Raw genomic sequence first — 21,864 nt, 5'->3', positions numbered from 1 at the left:
GACTATCCCCAACGATATCCTCCAAATTCTATCTCTTATATCCATCCTCCATATCAACTTCATTCTCTATACCAAATTTAACTCCAACAACATCCTCTATTTCATCTTCTATACCCCACAATCTCAATTTTTTATCCTTTCTTCCAACTACCCTCTCCCCAGCCCGCAACCGCCATGCCTCCCGCACCATGCCTCCCGCGGCCTGCCGCCCCGCCCCGCCGCTCCTCCTCCGCCCGCGCCCCTCCGCCCTCCGCGCCCGCCGGCCGCTCCTGCCGCGCGCCGCCCTCCGCCCCGCCGCCCCTGCCGCGCGCCGCCCTCCGCTCCTCCGCCCCGCCGCTTCCTCCGCGCCCCTCCTCCGCCCCGCCGCGCCCGCGCCCCTCCGCCCTCCGCCCCGCCGCGCCCGCGCCCCTCCGCTCCTCCTCCGCCCCGCCGCTCCTCCGCTCCTCCTCCGCCCCGCCCCGCCGCGCCCCGCCGCTCCTCCGCTCCTCCGCCCTCCGCGCCCGCGCCCCTCCGCCCTCCGCGCCCGCCGCCGCTCCTCCGCCCGCACCCCTCCGCCCGCGCCCCGCCGCTCCTCCGCGCCCCGCCGGCCGCTCCTCCTCTGCCCGCGCCCCGCCGCTCCTCCGCCCCTGCCGCGCCCTCCTCCGCTCCTGCCGCGCGCCGCCCCGCCCCGCAGCGCCGCCCCGCCCCGCAGCGCCGGCCGTCCCGCGCCGCCCCGCAGCGCCGCCGCCCCGCGCGCCGTCCCGCCGCCCCGCAGCGCCGGCCGTCCCGCGCTGCCCCGCGCGCCGCCCCTCCCGCGGCCTGCCGCCCCGCGCGCGGGAGCCGCCTCGAGCGCGAACAGGGTGGGCAAAGGCGATGGAGGACGCCGCTCCTGCCTCCCTCTGTGCGGGACGCATACCGCTTCCTCCATTTTACCGGACGCTTTGGAGTACACCGATGGAGCGCTAGCGTGCTACAGTATCCTCCGCGCATACGGAACCGAACGGTTTACAGCGCCTCGCTGGAGATAGCCTTACTCCAGGATGGGCAAAAAAGTAGTGCACGTACCTTGTGCAATCTTTATGTAATGCACAACAAAAAGTGAGGAGGTATGTGCGATAGTACCCGTACTGCACAGGTACAGCTTTATGTTGGGTACAAAAATAACCCCACATACATGTAAGAAGAGATGGCATACTCTTTTTTTTTTCATGATGGCATCGGCCTTCAGTGATAAATGTACATGCGACTCCAATTCGTTTGACGCAACCGTGTGCTGCATATATTTTTATGAATTTGTCGGGCATATATTTTTGGAAGGAAACAACCAAAGGTAAAATTGATAATCCATCTTCAAAATTATCTTTTTCGAAGCTGGGGTACCTTTATAGCCAAACATATCATTCAGACCGTTCCAACTCTACTAAGAGCTTGCTCCAAGCTGGAGTTTTGGAGTAGAGCAGAAAACTGTGGAAATAGATCTAAAAAAACCATTCAAAATCTTGAAAACATGAAAAATTCTATGTTGTCACATAAAAAAATAGAAAGCGTGGGTGTAAACTCTACAATTCGGTATGAATTTCAAATCATTTGCTGAGATACATATACATTCTAGTAGCCCTCCAAAGTTCCTGCTCCTACTAGTGCCCTTTTCTATGCATGGTATGGATCAATGCACCTACTACTTCGAAGTTCGAAATTTGGATTTGCTTTTGCTCTAGAGCAGAAAAAGAGAGGGACGAATTTTTCTTTGCTTACAAGAGGAGTATAGTACAAGCTACCTTAGCTTCTACATGAAACAAAACGGCACAGATACTTATAGTAAGCAACAAGGAACATCGATCCTGTCCACCAGACAACGGGATGCGAACGTAGTGATGCGGCCATCGCAGCTGAAGAAACACTGCAGGTTGCAGTATAAAAAACAAATAAGTCTTCAGAAGAACAAATTCTAGCTACTTCAATGCTAAATGTCAAACTTTTATTGTTGAGATTTTATTTCCTCTTGTTAGATTGTGCAATTACATTTTCTCCCTCAATATTAATTTCTGTACTACTTATGTTTTAATTAAATTGGTTTAATTTATCATCTATCACCATGAAAAGGCAACCAGTCAACATAGATATTGCTTTTTGGCCGTAGAGGAAAAAAGGATAACTATTTCCATCAGTCAACAATGGTTGGTGACGGGGACGAACATCACGGACCTCTGCAAAATACGGTCTTTAGGGAGCTAATTACGGATTAGTCCTCCTAAACTGTGCAGCACAATCTAGCTGGGCAGCCACGCGGCCGAGACGGTCGACTGACTGAAGGAATGTCGACGGCCCAGCATCAGGCCCAGTCGCGGAGCGTGAGCCACCTTGCCCAACTCTGAGGGCGCAGGCCCCGTCTCACCCGACCCCGAGGGCGCGGACTCCGCCTTGTTGCCGACCCCGAGGGCGAGGACTCCGCCTCGCCCGACCCTAGAGGCGCGGGCTCAGCCTCGCCCGACCCTGAGTGTACGGATGCTACCGCGCTCGTCTCAGGGACGTGGGGCCCTGGGAGTAAAAGCTCACGTTGGACGTCAAATCTTTGATACAAGAACAGGCGAAGGCACGCCTCGACATGACCTCCGGAGGTAAAAGACCATCACGGCAAGCCCACGTCGCCCGCCGCGCCGGGGGTTAGGCCGCAAAACACGCCGGGGGCTCACGTCGCCTGTCTTGTCAGAACGCATGTCGCCTGCTGTGCACGCCGGGGGCTCTGTTAAGGTACACGTCGCACGTCGTGCTAGGGAGCCCCGCAGGGACACCCCGGCATCATCTACAGAGCCCGTGGGGCCCACGTAAAGGTAAGGACAGCTGCGGGATCCCGACGACCCTCCTGTTTTTTACTCACTCATGTATCCAACCTTTGCCCTTAGCTTATAAAAGGGAAACGGAGGATCCCCGTACAGTGATCGAACTCTGAGACACTCACGCACTCGCATGACACCTCGCCACCAGAGACTTGGAAGCCCGTTCCCTCTCTCGACTGTTTTGTAACCCCTACTGCAAACCAATTCAAGAACACGTCCGAACTGGACATAGGGACATTCCCCCGAGATAGTATAAACTCTTGTGTCTTTTTTGCACACCATCCGAGCCCGACGCGCAAACACAGACTCATTGGTCGGCGGTTCGAAACACCGACAGTTCGAGCTTGGAAAATCATTCTTTTTTTCTACTTTTCTCCTTTTTAAATATAATTCTTCTTATATATATTAATATATACACTTTTAACCGGTGGGCATTTGCCCATTCTATTTCTTAAAAGTCATCATTCTAAACGAAGATTTCTTTTTCATATAAAAAACATTAATTGCTTTGATATTTCCTTGAATAAAAATTTGTCCATCGTATGTCATGACTGTTTTGTTTTGGTTTAACATCTATTGTATCGAGTCCATAAATTTGTCCATTTTAAATGTCTCTATTGTTGAACAAAAAGCTACCAATCTAAGACTATTAATGAAGCCACTAAAGATGTCATCTCGATTCGCATAGGTCACTTGAATACTTCAGTTAGTTATTACACTTGACGGTCAAACAGAGAAGCTAGCTAGTTATTTTTAGCTTGACTTTGTTGTCAATTTGAAATAAAATATTGAGATCAGCTATATAGTACTTAGGGGCAGATGACAGAATGCGGAGACCCATATGTAGTTGACTGTAATATATAAGAGTGATTCGGCAAATTTTGATTCCTATTCCATAAATCCACTACGTGATACTTTCTCCGTTTCAAATTGTTGGTCATTTTAGCAAATCTAGATATATAATTTTTACTATACATCTAGATAAACACTATGTCCCAATCCAACCTGAGCAGTGGGGTTGAGTCATGGTGGTGGCGCGGCGGGTGGTTTTGAGTGGAGTCGAGTTGAATTGTGCAACCGTATTGATGTTACAATCCAACTGGTTATTACCGAGTCGAGTTGAGAGGAGTTGTGCGGTCGTGCTAGCCGGTGGTAGTGTCGTTGTTGGTTGTTGTGATGCCCAGTCTGGGCGTTGTTTCTTCTTTTTAATATAATCGGCAGCTCTCGTAAAAAAAAGATAAACACTATGTCTAGATATTGTTATGTATCTAGATTTGCTAAAACAACCTGCAATTTGAAACGGAGGGAGTACTTCATTATAATAAGATTGAGTTTTGTGAAATATTACTACCGTACCTAAGGCTTATTTGGGAGAGCCCTCTCCTAGATTCTTTCAAGATTTGAAGTCTATACATATTTGTTTTCAGTACAAAATAGGAACAAAATAATTCGCCCAAACACCTCAATTTGCCCTTAGCTAGCTTCAAATTAAGGGGCTCCAAAAATTTCTAAAGTTGCAGCTTTGATAGGATGGTCCGAGTAATTCAAACCTACGAACTCACGGTTTTTTTTCTTTTTGGCCAATAATGAAACTGTCTTTACATTTCATCTTCCTCTTATCTACTACTCTCTGATCTGATCTGATCTCTGGGACCGTTAGTCCATCATGATATTAATGTTGGAGCGGTTATTTCAATCTGGACTCTGGAGATAATATGGCGCTACAGTAAACAGTGCTAATGATGGATTAATTAGACTTAATAGATTCGTCTCGTGAATTAGCCTCCATCCGTGTAATTAGTTTTATAATTATCTTATATTTAGTCTTCCTAATTAGCATCCGAAGATTTCGATGTGATTTGAACTAAACTTTAAGCACCGAAACCAAACACTCTCTAAGCATGCGAGAGATCAAAACCTTGCAAGAGAACAAAATTCAGATCTGCCGACAACCCATGAACAAGACAAGCAATTCTTTTGCCTTTGAAAATAACAAGACAAATGGTACGTATAGCAAGGCAAGGCCAGTGCGTAAACCAGTAAACTGTCAATTTTAAGGTGCTCACCTTCCCATGCTCCATGCCTGTCACCTTTACTTTATCCGTTCTCGCTTGCTCCTCCTAAAGTTTTGCATTTGTGTCCCCATTACATGAGCAAGGACTTGCAACACTTTTGTCTGGTGTGATTGATTGGTCGATCATGACACCAGCAATAATGCATGCATGGTGATGGAAGTTGATGAGTGCATTGTGAAAACCTCATAAAAAAGAGGTGAGGTGTCTGCTTCTCATGGGTTGCATGTAATGCAAGTGAAGGTTTTGTGTATGCTTTTTTATATATTGTTAGTATCTATATAGATAGATGTAATGGCCCAGCAGCTAGATAGTATGGAATCTCATGATGGATTCTTTAGTTTTATTATCTCGTGCAACCGCTGCCGTTTTGTGATGAGTAACTTGAAAGGCAATCCAGATTGCTGCGATGATTCGCTTCCTGATTGTTTTGTAAGTATCCAGTGCACTCAATCTTAACATGGATTTTGGTCAGAACTATTTCACTGGATTCGCTTTGTAATGATGATGCACCATGTTTGCCCTAATGATGCTTCACTTATTGAACCATGGTGGTGAACTGATCTCTATTTTGTCCATGGTGCCTTCTTCATCAAAGCGTATACTCGCTCCATCCCACAAAGACCATTCGTTTAGCCTTTATGTTCTATCCGACAAAGATTGTTATTTTAGATTGTAGTAAAGTCTATCTAATTAAACTAATACCAAATACCAAGAAATAATTTCATAGAGAAGGGCACGAAGCCAATCAAATATTTAAGTAGATGTTACTTTTCAGGTTCCAATACGTTTTCATTTATTGAGGATGTAGGGCATCACGGTCTTCAATCACAACTGTTATAGTTAATTAGGAATAACATGGTCATTTTCCACTACTACTATTGTCTGAATTTTTTTAAATGAACAGTAAGACGGAGGGAGTATTTAACAGTAGCTTTTTCCAAAAAGATATATTTAACAGTAAAAGAATACAACTTAAGGTATAGAACCATGTTCTAGTACTCTGCTCGACAACAAAATATGTAGGTGCAACAAATCACCATCTGTCCGGTAAATTCAGCTTTTTTAGGTGAGTTGCTTTTGGGTAATGACCCTGGTGTCAAGAAACTCAAGGGGTGGTTTGATGTTTGATGGATACCGTTCCTAGTTGGGATGGGCATGGGCAGCTGCTGAGTGGATGAGTGAGCTTCAAGTGACAAAAGGTTGCTGGCCCACACTGGACAGGAGGCCACAGCTTCAGACGGGGCCTGGGGCCCGGGGCACCGGCACACCAACAAACCACCCGGCGATTGCAACGCCTACGTGCTGATTGCTACCAGAGGGCTGGTTCTGCTTGTACGTCAACCTGTTTGGTCAGCATTTTGCCAGTAACTAACTGTTTCTTGTACCGTCTGACCTCTGTTGTGTGTTGTGTCACTGCCGGGGAAAAAGGTGACGAGTGTTGATCAATGTTCAACTGTTCGTGCAGCTGACCAGGCCAGCTGCATCACTGGTTTATCTTTTCTTTTGATATTGGCAAGAAAAGTAGGGGAAGTTTTTCTCTAGCATTATTTGGATTGGCATAATAGAATATTATAGAGAAAAACAAAGGTACAAATGAAATGCTTAAAGAGTACTTGATCTGGTCGCAAATAACAGACATACTAATAGCAACTAAGAAACCAGTTTGACCATTGATTAGTATAAAACCTATAAAAATAACGATAATTTATAACAAGTTCAATAAGAATAAAATATTTAAAGAGGTATTATGATTTTAAACAAGTTGACTACATGGCATCGTAAAAACGCAATTACTTTCGATATGAAGGATCCGACTCAGTGGAGGAGACCATTGCATTTCCCTGTGTATGGTTGTAGTGATCTACAATGTGCAACATTGCTAAATGAAACTGAAGGAAAAAATACCTCTGTAATTATTTTAACAAAATAGTACATCTTATTAAAATAGCAAAAGAGAGTTCCATCTTTTTCATCAAAGATTTTAACCGAAGGAAAACATCTGTGGTTGCAGTGATCTACAATGTGCAACGTATGCTAAATGAAACTGAAGGAAAAAAATACCTTAGCAATTATTTTAACGAAATAGTACATTTATTAGAATAGCGAAAGAGAGTTCCATCTTTATCATCAAAGATTTTAACTGAAGAAAAATGTTTGTGTACATGCTCCTTGGTACCCCATCCAAATCCAACGGGGAAACCTACGCGGCGTGATCTCGCGGGTCCCAACGCGGCGGCGGGCCCCACCGTATAGGAAGAAACAAAAAAAATAAAAAAACAAATCTCCCTCACCGAGGAGGTTCTGTCCGCTCAACACAAACAAAGGGCCTGTTTAGATCAGGACGCAAAAACGTAAAAAAAATTTTTGCAAAGGAATCTTACCAATTTGAAGTACTAAATGAAGTCTATTTACAAAACTTTTTGCATGGATGGGTTGTAAATCACGAGACGAATCTAATGGTGCTAATTAATCCATGATTAAGCAATAATTAGCGGATGGTTACTGTAGCATCACTGTTGCAAACATGGATTAAGTAGGCTCATTAGATTCGTCTCGCGATTTACAGCCCATCCATGCAAAAAGTTTTGTAAATAGAATTCATTTAGTACTTCAAATTAGTAAGATTCCTTTGGCATCTTTGCGTTTACGGGTTTTTTCCGTTTTTCGGCAGGAACTAAACAGGCCCAAAACAAATAATGAATCCGTCCCAGGAGAACGAGGAACTCAAAAGTAAAAGCCCCATCCATCCCATTCATTCGTCGTTTTCAGGCACTGTTCTAGCGGATTGAATCAAATCAAATACAGCTGCCTGCTACTGGTATTATTTCAGTAGTACCAGTAGTTACATCTGGGCCCCGTTTAGATGCACTCCAAATTCCAAATTTTTACACTCTCTCTCCGTCACATCAATTTTAGGATACATGCATGAACCAGTAAATATATGTAAAAAAAATAACTAATTGCACAGTTTAATTGTACGTCACGAGACGAATCTTTTGAGCCTAATTAGTCCATAATTAGATAAAATTTGTCAAATACAAACGAAAGCGCTACAGTGTCACTATTGCAACTTTGTTGCAATCTAAACAAGGCCCTGGTCAAAGACCGCAAGGGTTAGCAGTACAGTTAACAGTAGCAGCACCAGCACTTCCACTACACTTGACACTGTGAGGTGTGAAAGAAAAGTCTATGCTTTGTAGCCTCTGCAACCTCTAGCGTGGGTGGAGGAAGGCCTGGAGGGAGACGAGGGAGGCAAAGGAGACCCATCTCCCTGGCTTGTTCGAGCTGCCTGGGCGGGAAAGAGAAAGCGAGTTGGTGAGAGCGCAAAGGAGAAAAGAGGAAAAGGAAAGCCCGGGCCGGCCTGGATTCTTGCGGTTGCGGGGGCGACTGATTTCTCTTCTGCGCTCCTGCTCCTCGCGCCCCAAGCCGCGGCGGCCTTTCTTCCAACCCACCGCGGTGGCGCCGGCGCCAGCGCCGCGCCGCTAATCTGGTACGCGCTCGCCATGTGTGTGCTTCGATCTGTGCTTGTGCTCGTGGTTGGGGGGGTTGGGGCGGGCAATGTGGGTGCTGTTCTTGCGTCCCATCTGGTTTCCCTCCACGAACATGGGGAAAGGGAAGAAAGATTGAAAGAAGTTGTAGCAGTAGTACCAGGCCAGCAGTAAAAACCAAAGCTTTTTGTCTGGGGTTCCACGCGGTTCTTGTGACTGTTGCAGTTTCCCCCACATTGGTTGTGTGGTCGCAGGTATTAATGCGCCCCGTTTCGGTTTTCTTTGCCCTCGTTCTCTTGAATCTTGAATGTTTTTTTTTGCTTCTGATTTTTGGTTGTGGGTGCTAGAGATGTTCTCCTGTTCCTTCCTCTTGGAGATTTTTGTTGGGGTTCTGGTCTGCATTCTGTCTCCGATATGGGATTTCGAGGAGATTTGATGATGGATGGATGAGAGCGGGTTCCCATCGCCTTGAAATCCGGTTCTTTCCTCCGGATTCTTGGGGATTTCTTCCTTTCGCATGCCGAGTGGTTTCGATTTGATTTCTTCGGCGGGTTTTGGGGCCTGACTGCCTCATCCCTCCGCTGCATTGTGCCGGTTGGTTCTTGCAGTTACCGTGCTACAGGATTCAGGGGTTTAGGTGGAATTACTACCTACTTTCGATCTCTGAGGTGTTCTTCTACAAAAGGATTTTCTTCTCTCTTTTCTGGAGCAGAGTTTTCCCAAAGGCAGAATGGATTTCTATGTCTGATTAGTTTCAACATTTTTTTGCGGCAAGATTAATTTCAACATAGCAGGGGTTTGCAGAAAGAATGTTTGCTTGTACTTTTTCTCGGTTTCTGAAGCGCTAATCGATTGCTGAAGTCCTTCTGTGTCGACCTGTATCTCTCCATGTTAATCCAGTAGAAAATAATCTTGTGTTGGTGCGGACTTGCATTGTAAAGAATTGGGTAATTATGTCCTTAAATTTTTCATGTTCTTGAGTAACTTTTTTACCACATCATATTCAGTTTTGCGGTACTACTCTGCAATGTGGCGTGTATTGAGTAGATTATCTCTTTATTTTCAGTGTTGATATCTGGACCCTGCTTTTGGACATTGTGCTGGTGGAGGATCCAATGGAATCCCAGTTGCTGCTTTGAATGGTCTGGTGGTTGGGAGATGGATCGCCGGAGTTGGCTGTGGAAGCGCAAGTCGTCAGATAAGAGCCCTGGGGAGAGTGATAGCTCTGGTTCTGCGTCATCACACTCTGAGCCTTACTTCGATGATCAGGTTCTGCTCCATCTGTTAACTTTTTTTTGAAGGGAATTTGTTTCTTAATCTCTGCATGTTAGTGATGTGTCCGCTCCAATAAATGTAGACTTATCTGCAGTTTGAAAATCATGAGTTGGTGGTTGTTCAGGCGTTCTTTTCAGATTTTGGAATGGCAGCTTTTCTGATTTAGGTCCTTTTAATTAAAATGAACATGAGAGTCGCCATTGGCATCTCTAGGCAAGATGTCATTTTTGCTTGCCTTAGACAGATTAATGAAGCATGCAGGCTTGTAGTTTGACCTGTTGGTGTTGTGACATGATAGGTTCATAATTCATATGGTACTACTTATCACTTTTTTAGATAATGACAGTACTTGCTTAATGTGCTAGTACAGCTCGGAGATGCTATTGTCATACTTATGACAATGATTGGAAAGAGGGTTTCAACATTTTATTGAATGTCACATAGGAAGATATTGTTGTAGTTGGATCTGTGTATGATATTTCCTGTTCCTATGGCTATTGGAACAATTTTTCTTTTAAAAAAACATCATGAAAAATGTTTTTCTTATGGTCATTTGGCAGCAAGTAGGATATCGATAGAACTAGAAATTTCAATGCTTTTCTTTTTAACCTCGTTATCTGGCTTTTGTTTCCCTCTTTAGTACAAAAATAAGTGGTGGGTTGAGCAAAGCTTGATGTTCTTAAGCAACATATTTGTGACATTGCAACAATACATAGGCTGCACTTTGGACTTTTCCTAAGAATTTAGATGCTTTTGCTTGCGTTAGGTATAGTTGATACACTAGCTTTCTTCTTGCTTTTGTTCTGCCTTTGGTGCTACTTTTGCCATATAGAGTGTTAGAACCTAGCCTTAGCTCCGGGTCCAAGTGAAATTTGGATCCGTTCAGGTTCTTGAAATAAGGTTTCCGAATATTTTATTCCTCTGAGAATATTGCAGTTGGTATCTTTTTTTTTACTGATGCAAATGGGATAAAGATGTTATGCTAGGAATGGTGATAGTGATGCATTATTCTAACCTATGAAAGAATCTAGGATTGAGATGTTACTGTCATGCAATCTGATCTGAATTACTGTGACGTTGAGATGTGTTGTCCAGAGTTCCTGTTGAATAGTTTGATTCTCAAGTTAATATAGCCATGCTACTTAATTCTAGCATTTCAGTTTAGAGTTTTACGCTTCTTGACTCTTGAATTGTACGCACATATACATTTTTGGCCAATTTATCTTTCTTATCTTTAAAATACATATATAACCAAGTTTGGCACTTCTCTAGAGTTTTCTGTACTTGGATTCTGTCCAAATGATATATCTAAATTTGTAAAAAATATAAACTTGTAGATTCAATTGTTCAGTATCCTACTGGTGAAGCTAACTGGTGGTTGTGCATTTGATCCCAAGCGGACTTTTCACTCAGGTAGTTCTGCTTAGGGTTTTCAGGACAGGGCTGATTATTATGGTTGTCTATCTCAGATTTAAAAAAGAGAGAAGTTTTAGGGACCTGTCTAGCTTATCCTATGTGTTCATTATGTTACTTGCTTCCTTTGTAGACTATTTGATAATTTTGGATTATTTGACAACTGCTTTGCTCTAAACATTTTCATTTTGTTTGTTCTGGAAAATCAGGAAGTCAAACCTGTTTCCAGTATTTCTTCCCCAAATCATAGTCATTCACCTGAAGTTTCTTCAAGGATTATGACCGATGATGAGACTCAAGAAGCTGAACCAGCAAAATCATTGAATGAGAAGCTGTTGTTGGCAACTATCTTAAATGACTCTTCTCCACAGAATGGCCAGTCACCGCAGCCAGAGGTGTGCCAATCTCCACAGCCAGAGGTATCCCCAAATGTTCGAGATGGTGATTTTCAGGATTCTGTAAAGAGTTTGAATGAGAAAGTGTCCCCAAAAATTAGGGACGATGATGTCCAGGATTCTATAAAGAGTCTGAATGAGAAACTTTCTGCTGCTCTTTTGACTATCAATGTGAAAGAGGACTTGGTAAAGCAGCACACAAGAGTTGCAGAAGAGGCTGTTGCAGGTAATTTATTCTTTCCAGTTGGACTTAATAAATTTTGCAGTTTGACTGTTTGAGTGACTCCATACATAGGTTTACTCAGTAGTGCCTTTTCGTTCTGTAGAACCAATTTTACATGTGATGAAGTCAACTTGATTGAAAAAAGATCAAATGCATTTGACTTATTTGTTCAGTACCTGCTTAAGGTGAAGTTTAAAGGGCCTGTTTGGCGCCGCTTGTAGGGCAGCTTCTGGACAATTTTAAGCTGTGAGATAGCCAAACGGTCCGCTTCCGGCCAGCTTCCGCGAGCAGCGCTTGTGGAAGGCCCTCTTCTATCCGCGCTTCCTCCCGCAGCCGGACCCGAGCAGCTTATCGCGCTTATCCTCCACCCGTGTCTTCCCCGCGCCGCCCCCGCCGGCCCCCCGCGCGACCCTCGCGCCGCCCCCGCGCCAGTCCCCGCGCGCCGCCCCTGCGCCGGCCCCCCGCGCGACCCCCGCCCCCGGCCCCGGCGGAGCCCCGGCGCCTCCGCCTCCGCCCCCCGCCCCCGGCGCCTCCGCCTCCGCCCCCGCCCCCGGCGCCGGCCCCCGCCCCCCGCGCCTCGCGCCGGCCCCCGCTCCCCGCGCCCGCCCCCGCCCCCGCGCCCGGCGCCGCCCTGCGCCGGCCTCCGCCCGGCCTCCGCCCCCGCGCGGCCTCCGCCCGGCCCCACGCCCGCCTCCGCCCCCGCGCCCGGCGCCGGCCCCCGTCCCCGCGCCCTGCGCCGCCCTGCGCCGGCCCCCGCCCCCGCGCCTGCCTCCGCTCCCCGCGCCCGCCCCCGCCCCCGCGCCCGGCGCCGCCCTGCGCCGGCCTCCGCCAGGCCTCCGCCCCCGCGCGGCCTCCGCCCGGCCCCGCGCCTGCCTCCGCCCCCGCGCCCGGCGCCGGCCCCCGCCCCCCCCCCCACCGGCTCTTAATTGCATGATTAATTGTATCATTATCTTATTTAAGAGTAATTTATAATTAATTTTATGATATATTAATTGTTAATAATTTATGAACAAGTTTCAGCTGTGCCAAACAGGGCCAGTGACCAGCTGCTTCTTTAACCAGCTGCTTCTCGGGCCAGCTAGCCACCAGCTGGCTTCTGAATAAGTTTCAGCTGTGCCAAACAGGGCCAAAATGCTACCAACAAGGGTTTTCCCCCCCTTTGATTCTAGTACTGTAGTGAATTTATATTTTTCTTTATTTGTAGGTTGGGAACAAGCTGAAGCTGAAGTTGCTTCCCTGAAGCAATTACTTGAAACTGCATCTCAGAAGAACACCTCTCTGGAGGATCAGATCAGCCACCTAGATGATGCCCTTAAAGAATGTGTAAGGCAGCTTCGCCAGGCACGAGAAGAACAAGACAAGAAGATCCGTGATGCAGTTGCCAAGAAGTCTAAAGAATTGGAGTCTGAGAAGTCTGAGCTCCAGAACCATATTGCCGAACTGAGTAAGCAGCTGGAAGCCACCAAAGTAGAAGCTACTACCGTGCATGCCCAGCGTGATCTGCAGGAAAAGCTTCAAATAGTGGAGAAAGAGAACAAAGACCTCAAGGTTGAGCTACTCACACTGTCGAAGGATCTGAAGATACTTGCACGGGAAAGGGACCTGAGCAACCAAGCAGCAGAGACAGCAAGCAAACTTCACCTGGAAAGTGTGAAAAAGATTACAAGAGTTGAGGCAGAATGCCTTAAGTTGCGTTATCTAACACGGAGAACGTCCTTGACCAATGATTCTAGGCCTATAGCCAATAGTGCTTGCATGGAATCTCAGAGCGACAGTCAGTCTGACAGTGGGGAGCGCATGCTAGTTGCTGACAATGAAGCGAAAAATTGTGATTCGTGGGCATCAGCTCTGATGGCTGAGCTTGACCAATTCAAGAATGGAAGCTCAGGCACAGGAAATCTTGTGAACAATCCTGTTGAGATTGACCTGATGGATGATTTCCTCGAGATGGAAAAGCTGGCTGCTTTGCCTGAAGTAGACTGCGTAGGCTCTAGCTTCGGGGCTGAAACTGATTCTGACCAGGTTGTAACTAGAGATCAATCATCAAAAGTTGAAACTGAGTCATTGCTGAGTCAGGTGGCAGATTTGCATGAAAAGGTTGAGAAGATTGAAGTTGAGAAAAGGGAGCTTGAAATGGCCCTTGCAGATGCCAGAGATCATCTTGGCACATCATGTGATGCTCTAATGGTGGCCAACAACAAGTTGATTGATCTGCAGATGCAGTTGGACTTGGCAAACGAGTCCAAACATGCTGCTTTGGGACAAGCGGAACAACTGGATGGTGAGAGGAAAGATTTGGCATTGCAATTGGAGTCCAAGTCTGCACAAGTTGCGGAGCTCCAGCTGATGGTGGCGTCACTGGAAGAAAAGGTAAACAGGAAGGAGTTGGAACTGCAGTTAGAGGTAATTTCTGCTGAGGCTGCAGATCTTCGCAAGACAGTGGTTTCCTTGGAAGAGAAGATTGACGCAGAGAGAACTCTTTTGATGAAGCACAAAGCAAATGCAGACACGGCAGAGGCATGTAAAGAATCATTAGAGGCACAACTGCAGTCTGCAAACACAGAGATTGGGAAACTGAAAGGGATTGTGCAAATTTTGGAGAGTGAGGTGCAGAAAGAGAAGGCATCTCATGAAGAACTTGAGAAACAGGTAGAGACCATGAAGGTTGAGTCAGAGAGATCACTTTCTTCAGTGTGTTCTAAAGAGTCATTAGAAGCGCAATTACAGGTAGTGAACTCAGAAGTTGCAAAACTGCACAGGACAGTGAATGAGTTGGAGCACGATGCTACAAAAGAGAAGGCATATTCTTCAGACCTCCAGATGCAACTAGAGGCAGTGGAAGGCATCAGGAAGGTGTTGGAGTCTGAACTTGAGTCTTCACACCAGGAGACCATGAAGCTCCGGGAGAAGGTTTCGTCATTGGAAGTAAGGCTTAAGGACCAGACCTCATTGCTTGTAGAATTTACAGCTAAATCAGAGGATGCAGTGTCCCGGAGAAAGTCAATGGAGGGTCAACTTGAAGCAGCAAATCTGGAACTCACAAAACTGAGAAACAAGGTGAGCCTGCTGCAAGGGAAGGTTGAGCAGGAGAAGCTTCTGTCAGAAGAGTATGAAGCCAAATGCCGCAAGCTGGAGGCTCAGCTGTCCAGGGACAGCCGAGAGGCGAAGCTTTGGCATCTTGCTAACTCAAACGGTGACCTGAAGGTCAAGCAGGTATAGCTATGTCTTACTACATCTAGTTTGAATTCTGAACGTATCATCCAAAACCCACACAAATATTTTTCTTTAGGCCTACAATTAAAACTAAGAAGTCACAACTTTCTAATTACCGATTCTTAACGTTGTCCCAGGAGAAAGAGCTAACTGGTGCTGCTGGGAAGCTCGCGGAGTGCCAAAAGACCATCGCTAACCTTGGTCGCCAGCTGAAATCACTAACTGATCTGGATGGTGTGGCGTCTGATGCTGAAAATCTGGAACCCAGGGACACACACCTTGACTTCAGGGATGGCGACGATGACCTGCTCTCTGCAGACATGGCTGATGGGTTGTACGAACCGGGTCTTCCAAGGAGGAATGGGAGCTGCTTTTCGCCGATTCAGCTGAATCCATCCTCGTCCCCACCCTCGGGATCCCCGGTGTTTTCGGGGAGTCTGGCGTCTCTTAGTAGCTACTTGAGCAAAACAAAAAAGTGAAGAATCTGATGAGAGGATTGTGCATAAATTATTGACATTTCGTTGATGATATCAGTCGTTACCTGATGGTAGATCGGTGTACATTTACAGAACCTGATGGTTGCTTACGTTTTTGGTCATCTATTTCTCCTCGTTTGTGTTGTTTTATTTGTGTTACTGCTGCCTTATAGTGCCCACTGATTGCTGTCTGCCTCTCTGGTACTACTAGTGCTGCAGATTTGTGGCAAATTTAGTCTGTGAGATGAGATGAGATGAGATGAAATGTAAGGGTCCGTCTGGTTCTTAGTATTGGGCCCGGATTAGTGGAATTGAATTGGGCCAAATCCATTTCAGCCTTTTGTTTTCGCAGTTGGGCTGGAACTGAATCGGAGGCCCGTTTGCACGGCAGTAGTGAAAGAAAAACCGTTTTTTCAAGCTTGGAAATCAAAATGACTGAAGACATCTTGAGTTTGGTACAGCTTCATCAGCAGCCGGTGAAGAAGCTGCTGAAGACGAAGCTGTACCAAAGGGGGCCATTTGTTTTTATCTATCAATGTGCATAAACTGTTGAAAGTACCTAAACCATGAGTGCATGTACAGATGGATGGTGAACACACACATGTAGGTCAATTTTATTATAACAATAAAATCATAGTACACTCATGTGTGGCCTTGTAAAATTGTACAACGACCACAAATCAGCTAAATGCATCATACAGATGTTCTGTTTCTTTTCCTTAAGCGCGCGCGCACACACACTTGGTAGTACACATTTCAGAACTTATTACAACCATCACAACATGACTGATCAAGAAGCTAATTAAGCACCTGGGGGTGGTAGGAAAGGCCCAAGTTGATGCATGAGGACCAGGACATGCGTGACGAACTCCCCTCCGGTGCGGAGATGGTCGGCATGGAAGTCGCCTCCGCAACGAGGCGCGATGTAGTAGAGCATCTCCAGCCACACGGCGGAGATGAGACCCCAGCGCGCGCGGCGGCCACCGGGGATGGCAGCCAGCTCGTCGGCCACCGCACAGGCACAAGGCACCCGTGAACGGAGAGCTTCTATATTGTTCTTCAGAAGTTGCAGCTGAGTTACCGGTTGGTGGCCACCGCTGGAGGCAGAATTGTTGGCTGGGTGATGCTGTCCTTTGTTTGCCTCATCATGCACCATCTTGATTGCCTCGTTGCTTGGAAGGACCTTATCCCCAAGAGCTTTCTCCATGTCCTCCATGGTCGCCTTGTGTACGAGCTTGGAGTTGGTTGTGAGCATCACCCTGCACTCAAAGATGAGGTACATGATGTAGTTTGAGAGCTTCCTGGCCTTCCCCTTGTTCACTGGATCAGAATCATCATCATCTTCAGCTTGGTCGTCGAGTAGGTAGCAGATGTCTGTTGCAATGTGCCAGGTCAGGACGCTTGTTGGGAAATCCACGTCGTGGATGCTCTCATGCATCGCAGTTGCAGTTGCAGTTGAAAAGATTTCTGCCAGAGCTGACTGGCCACGGGAGCTGGCAAAGGACCAATCTTTTTTGTGGCTTCCGAATTCCAGCAGCTTGTCGAGGACAAGCATCATGAGATCTTCAGTGATTTTGATGTGTGTCACTGTCTTGTCGCCGAGGAGCTTGACCCAGAGCTTGCGGATCCACATTGGCACAGACGACGTTCTTGCATGAGCTTCTATATTGCATACTTCCATCAGGTTGTACTGGGCCAGAGCCTTAGACCACTGCTTCCTACGCCCTGGAAGGTGATGGATGCACTTGTCTGCACCAGATTCAGAGTGTGAAAGAATGGACACGGCTAGAGACGCGACCTCCAGGACGATTGCCCCTACGAGCAAAACGTAGGAGACGACGACATCAACCCTGCTGTAGAGTTGGTGCTTGTCGGTGTGCACGAAGAGCACCAGCGTCGCCGACATCGAAAGAGACGGGAAGAGCAAGGCCGACAGGAAAAGAAGAAAAAAGATTTTGTCTTGGGTGCCGTTGTACGCCAGGCATTCTCTGAGGCCCTCGATCCAGAAGCCTCGAAGCCCACCCTTAGTGTAGAGGCTGTCGTAGCAATTGGAAAGAAGTGCTGCGACGTAGTGGTAGGCCCCGATGCGGTGTGGGTTGGACCTGAGACCTTGGAGCAGGTCTGGTAGAGCATCAGCACCTGCAATGGTGTTCAGATCATTGGCCAGAGCATCCGATACCAATGTCGTCTCTGCCTCTAGAGCCGGAGGTCGCCTCCCATGGGCGTCAAGCATCTTCTTGATTCTTTTTTCCAGTTCTTCCTCGGGGGTCTTGGCCTCACGACTCACTATAGTTCGATCTTCGCCTGCCATGGCGGCGTAGGTTTCCAGTGAATCCAAGGAGTGCTTTCGAATGCCCTCCGGCCTCGCCGAGAAGAGGCACCAGGTGCGCTCGCCGTACTTGAAGAGGCCACAGAGGAACATGAGCACCGTGGCGGCCAGGAGCCGCCGGTCCGGCCAGGACGACCTGGAGACGACGTAGCTGGCGACCGCCGCCTGGTTGACCAGCACCAGCAGGTGGCGCCGCCACAGCTCGTTGTCCTGTATGGCGAAGGCTGTGATGGTGTCCTGGCCACCCAGGTGGAGGAGCACGAAGGGCGCCCAGAAGAGGAGGAGCTGGTGGCGCGGCGCGCTCGCGCCGACGGCGAGGTGGCCGAGGGCGAAGACGGCGACCGAGTCGGCCGTCATGTAGGCCAGCCATAGGAGCCGGCTAGGGATGAGCGATACGCAGTGCCGCCGCACGTCGGCTGCCAAGAAGAGGAAGACTTGAAGGCCGAAGCTTACGAGTATCAGGGATTGGATCTCCCAATCATTCCAGAGCTCCTTGATATCCTCCAAGCTGACCAAGAAATAAAAACAATCATAACCCACTCGGAGATACTTCAAGTGATTTTCCAGTCGACAAATGTTAACAATGTATAGTGAAACGATTCACATTACTGCTGCAATCGTAAAAAGTGAGCTAGGCATGTGTCATTGTGTCCCTCTATAGGTATAGAGTGGTGTCACATAGGCAGCAATCCTAGTTAGCTGGCTATGTCGTAGCCAGCCATTGGAGCCGTTCTTACACCGTGTATCTAAACTTACACGAAGAACTGACAGAAACTCTCGGCTTAACCTATGAAAATGATCCATTGATCCCTCTGCATGTCGATTATTCAGTTTCGGGACATACTATCTGTTGTCTACGAATTAGCAAACGAATGTTTCAGACGCCCATTCTGCTGCTAAATTTACACGAAGAAGATTGCCAACTAAAGTATGTAGTATTCAGCACAACTTAAGTATTTCAATTCAACCCGCATGCAGGGTCCGACAGCCAGCTATATGATATATATGCAGATAGGCATGATAGGTATCAGACGAAGGCCAATGCCAGATCAAAGAGAAACAATTATCTCACGCAGTGTAGTGTTCCGAGTTAAATTGCGAACCGAATAAATATTAAACAACAAAAGATAATGGGAGCAACCTTAGAATCATAAAAAGTATTTTGAAAAACAGAATGAAAGCGAGAATTGTTTAATCATGTTATTACCTATAGTTTTCCATCAAATTCCCCCCTCCAACTTGGTCAACATTTCTTATTATTGGCCTCATTATTGCACTCAAGTATGTGGATAGACATGTGTGGTGTTGCCTTACTGCACGCACATTTAAATATACAGACACTGAGAGTAAATGCCAAGTTTTGGGTACAAGCAGGATGCTTTCTTACATGGAGAGCAACAGGGCAAGTGGGCGTTTGGGGGACAAAATAAAGATGGTTGCTTCGTTGGAGAGCAAGTCGGCATCTCAGCATGTGTAGTCTGCATACTATGACAAAACAAATGCCAAAGTAACGGTAACATATATAGCATCATCTCTCCGTTCAAACATAATTATTTAATTAATTCCATCCTTATTTCTATCGTTTACATGTCCTGCTTATACTCAAAGCAATGCCAAAACAAAAGGAACAAATTCGTAGCACAGGCGCAATTCATGCAAAAAAGATAAGGTGAGATGCAAAAAGATGCCAAAACAAAAGGAACAAATTCATAGCACAGGGGGTCATTCAAATTTGGCCGACCATAGGCCCAGCTATCATCCTCAAAACATATATATATTATTGTAATAGACTTCTATAGTGCTACCGGTCTGCTTATTTTATAAAGAAAGTACATATTTATAAGGAATGTTATAAAAAAGATGCTACCACTTAGTGATATATAGTATAGATGAGATCTAACCCTTCATTCAATTAAGGGTAATTTTATAATTATTTTTCAATTATAAATGAAAATGAAGATATGGAATTAGAAAGATATATAGTCCAAATAAAATGAATCCTGATGTTATTAATATTTTTTCTATAGTACCCTTATACTACCTATACTACTCACGTACACTATCTATACTACTACTGAACTTTTCACTAGTATACAATTAATATGAACCGTTGGATGTTTATATACTAGTCCTTTTCAAACACTAGTATAGATCAGTATTGTGTACCATAAAAGACCTCTATAAAAAAATTAGCATATATTCTGGCCATAGACAAGAATGTTAAAATTGTCAAATGTAGAGAGCACATGCTTTCTGTTCCTTTGCAACACAGGGATACCTAGCAAGTAAATATAAAGAATTAGCATGATCTAAATCACCTCTATTTTGTTCCCACTAAGGACTAGAAATTGCCTCTTTAATAAAAAAAACTTAGGGAAAGTCAAGAAAGACATGATATAGATCAATTATTTTGATAGGGCCTGATTAGAGACGGTGCTGATGATGAATTAAATACAGTCATGACACTTTCATGGTTACAAATATAATTATGTTTAGCAAAAATGAAAAAATATTACCAAACGTCGGGAGGCCCGCACAAATGCGCATGCATGTGATTACACCCGGTCACAAATCACGTGAATTTTTCACGTGTAAATACACATGTGCGGCCGCGAGGATTCAAACCCACAACCTTTAGCCTCGTGTGTAGCTTCGTTACTATCCCACCTACACATCACATGTGACTAAATGGGAGATGTTTTCCTTTTGAAGTAACCTGTGGAGGACCATTGAGTACCGGTTAATAACACCACCCGGTACTAAATATCACCCTTTAGTACCGGGTGGTATTATTGACCGGTACTAAATGGCTCGGCCATTTTAATACCGGGTCAAGACACCAACCAGTACTAAAAGGTGATATTTAGTATTGTATGCTGTTATGATCCGGTACTAAAATAGCTCTAGAGGCTTTCAAATTTGGACCCGGTACTAAAATGGCTCCGTAGCAACTTTAGTATCGGATCAAAAGTTAACCGGTACTGACGTGCGCGTGGAAAGCTCATTTTTCTAGTAGTGGAGAGATTAGCGATAAGATTTCTCGTCCTTTTGCTTGTCTTCGGCGCATGCTTCTCTACTTTAATGTGGTCCTAGATTTTGCTGAGCCTTCGACCACACTGGGTGTGGAATTAGTTCTTGCATGTTCCAATTTCATGGAGAAAACATGTTCTAAAGGGATCAGTTTCATAGCATAGCCGCATAGGCACAATCCTTGCAAAAAGATCAGTTGAGATGGAGAAAACATGGAGGGAGTAAATAGGATTAACTTGTGCTAAACCTCGATGTTTGCTAAACTTGTGCGACAATAAACATTCCACTATTTATAGTAAATAGAATTTTGAATCTGTAACTGATGTACAGCCACGCCACTTTTTATTTAAGAAAATATACAGCCCATTCGTACATACTTAGTCTTTCTTAAAGAAATAGCGTGCTTTAACCGTTCAATCCATTTTTTCCTACAGTGCATCGAGTACTTGGACAAATGATTCTTTGCTAAATTCGAACGGAAAGGTTGAGGATTAGATTCTCGTCCCTTTGCTTGTCTACAGCGCATGGCATTGATCTCTGCTTCTCTAATAATAATGTGCTGTGGAATCAGTTCTTGCATGTTCCAGGTGATTCTTCTTTTGAAGCACTCTTTGCTTCGTTGGCTATCTTTGGAAATTAATTTTAACTTAGCTTAGGGTATACATGCATCGCTAGGAAGTATTGGGGATATTAGATACATAGGTTATGAATATCTTGTAACAATATAGTTATAGATATTCTCAGGTTGTTGTAATCTAGATTGTCAATCAAGTTGTACAGCAAACTCTGATGTAGTCCATGCCCAGAGCTGAGCAGGTTTCAGCCCTATTTTTAAGACGTAGGCACACACAAGACAATATGGGTTGCTTACTCCATTCTTCCGCAAGTCTGATCAGGAAGAACATGCAATATTGCAATTCCACTTGCTGAAAATACTTGGTTGTCACTAAAGTCACTAGAAGCTTTACTACAGAAATGGTTTTTTAGGGCTGGGTAAAATAGCATTATTTATAGGGGTGGGTGCGGTAAGAGTGAGCACATGGAAAATTTTATTTTATTTTTCTTTTGATAAAGAAACGCCTTTACATATGTGCACACTTTTAGTTTGCAAAAAACACCTGAGAATATTTT

The 21,864-nt window shown here is 45.7% G+C and overlaps 2 protein-coding genes across 4 annotated transcripts; one reads left to right on the top strand and one right to left on the bottom strand.

Annotated features, from left to right (window-relative positions):
- Nucleotides 1-8,064: 8,064 nt before the first annotated feature.
- On the top strand, nucleotides 8,065-15,518 carry LOC112903408 (filament-like plant protein). 3 transcript variants are annotated; one of them, XM_025972664.1, is made up of 5 exons: nucleotides 8,065-8,381; nucleotides 9,446-9,648; nucleotides 11,277-11,688; nucleotides 12,890-14,898; nucleotides 15,036-15,518. In XM_025972664.1, the coding sequence occupies exons 2-5, from the start codon at nucleotides 9,538-9,540 to the stop codon at nucleotides 15,375-15,377; spliced, it is 2,874 nt and encodes a 957-aa protein (XP_025828449.1). In that variant the 5' UTR covers nucleotides 8,065-8,381; nucleotides 9,446-9,537; the 3' UTR covers nucleotides 15,378-15,518. The 3 variants fall into 3 exon arrangements, with proteins under 3 accessions (XP_025828449.1, XP_025828450.1, XP_025828452.1); XM_025972665.1 differs by lacking the exon at nucleotides 8,065-8,381 and adding an exon at nucleotides 11,006-11,067 and having other exon boundaries at nucleotides 9,593-9,648; XM_025972667.1 differs by lacking the exon at nucleotides 8,065-8,381 and adding an exon at nucleotides 10,992-11,067 and having other exon boundaries at nucleotides 9,633-9,648.
- A 658-nt stretch (nucleotides 15,519-16,176) lies between these two features.
- On the bottom strand, nucleotides 16,177-18,931 carry LOC112902608. The gene is made up of 2 exons (XM_025971728.1): nucleotides 18,911-18,931; nucleotides 16,177-18,211 (listed from the first exon to the last, which is right to left on the bottom strand). Exons 1-2 carry the CDS (start codon nucleotides 18,922-18,924, stop codon nucleotides 16,177-16,179), a joined length of 2,049 nt encoding a protein of 682 aa, XP_025827513.1. The 5' UTR covers nucleotides 18,925-18,931.
- Between the last annotated feature and the right edge of the window lie 2,933 nt (nucleotides 18,932-21,864).

The sequence above is a fragment of the Panicum hallii genome, chromosome 8, assembly GCF_002211085.1.
Source record: "Panicum hallii strain FIL2 chromosome 8, PHallii_v3.1, whole genome shotgun sequence".
Lineage (NCBI taxonomy): Eukaryota > Viridiplantae > Streptophyta > Magnoliopsida > Poales > Poaceae > Panicum > Panicum hallii.
This window is presented reverse-complemented; position numbering and strand designations above follow the sequence as displayed.

Bases quoted from the DNA above. Each gene is read 5' to 3' on its own strand.
- LOC112903408 (XM_025972664.1), top strand. From the start codon at position 9,538: ATGGATCGCCGGAGTTGGCTGTGGAAGCGCAAGTCGTCAGATAAGAGC. The intron at 9,649-11,276 runs GTTCTGCTCCAT...CTGGAAAATCAG, and splicing joins AGCCTTACTTCGATGATCAG to GAAGTCAAACCTGTTTCCAG. The intron at 11,689-12,889 runs GTAATTTATTCT...CTTTATTTGTAG, and splicing joins TGCAGAAGAGGCTGTTGCAG to GTTGGGAACAAGCTGAAGCT.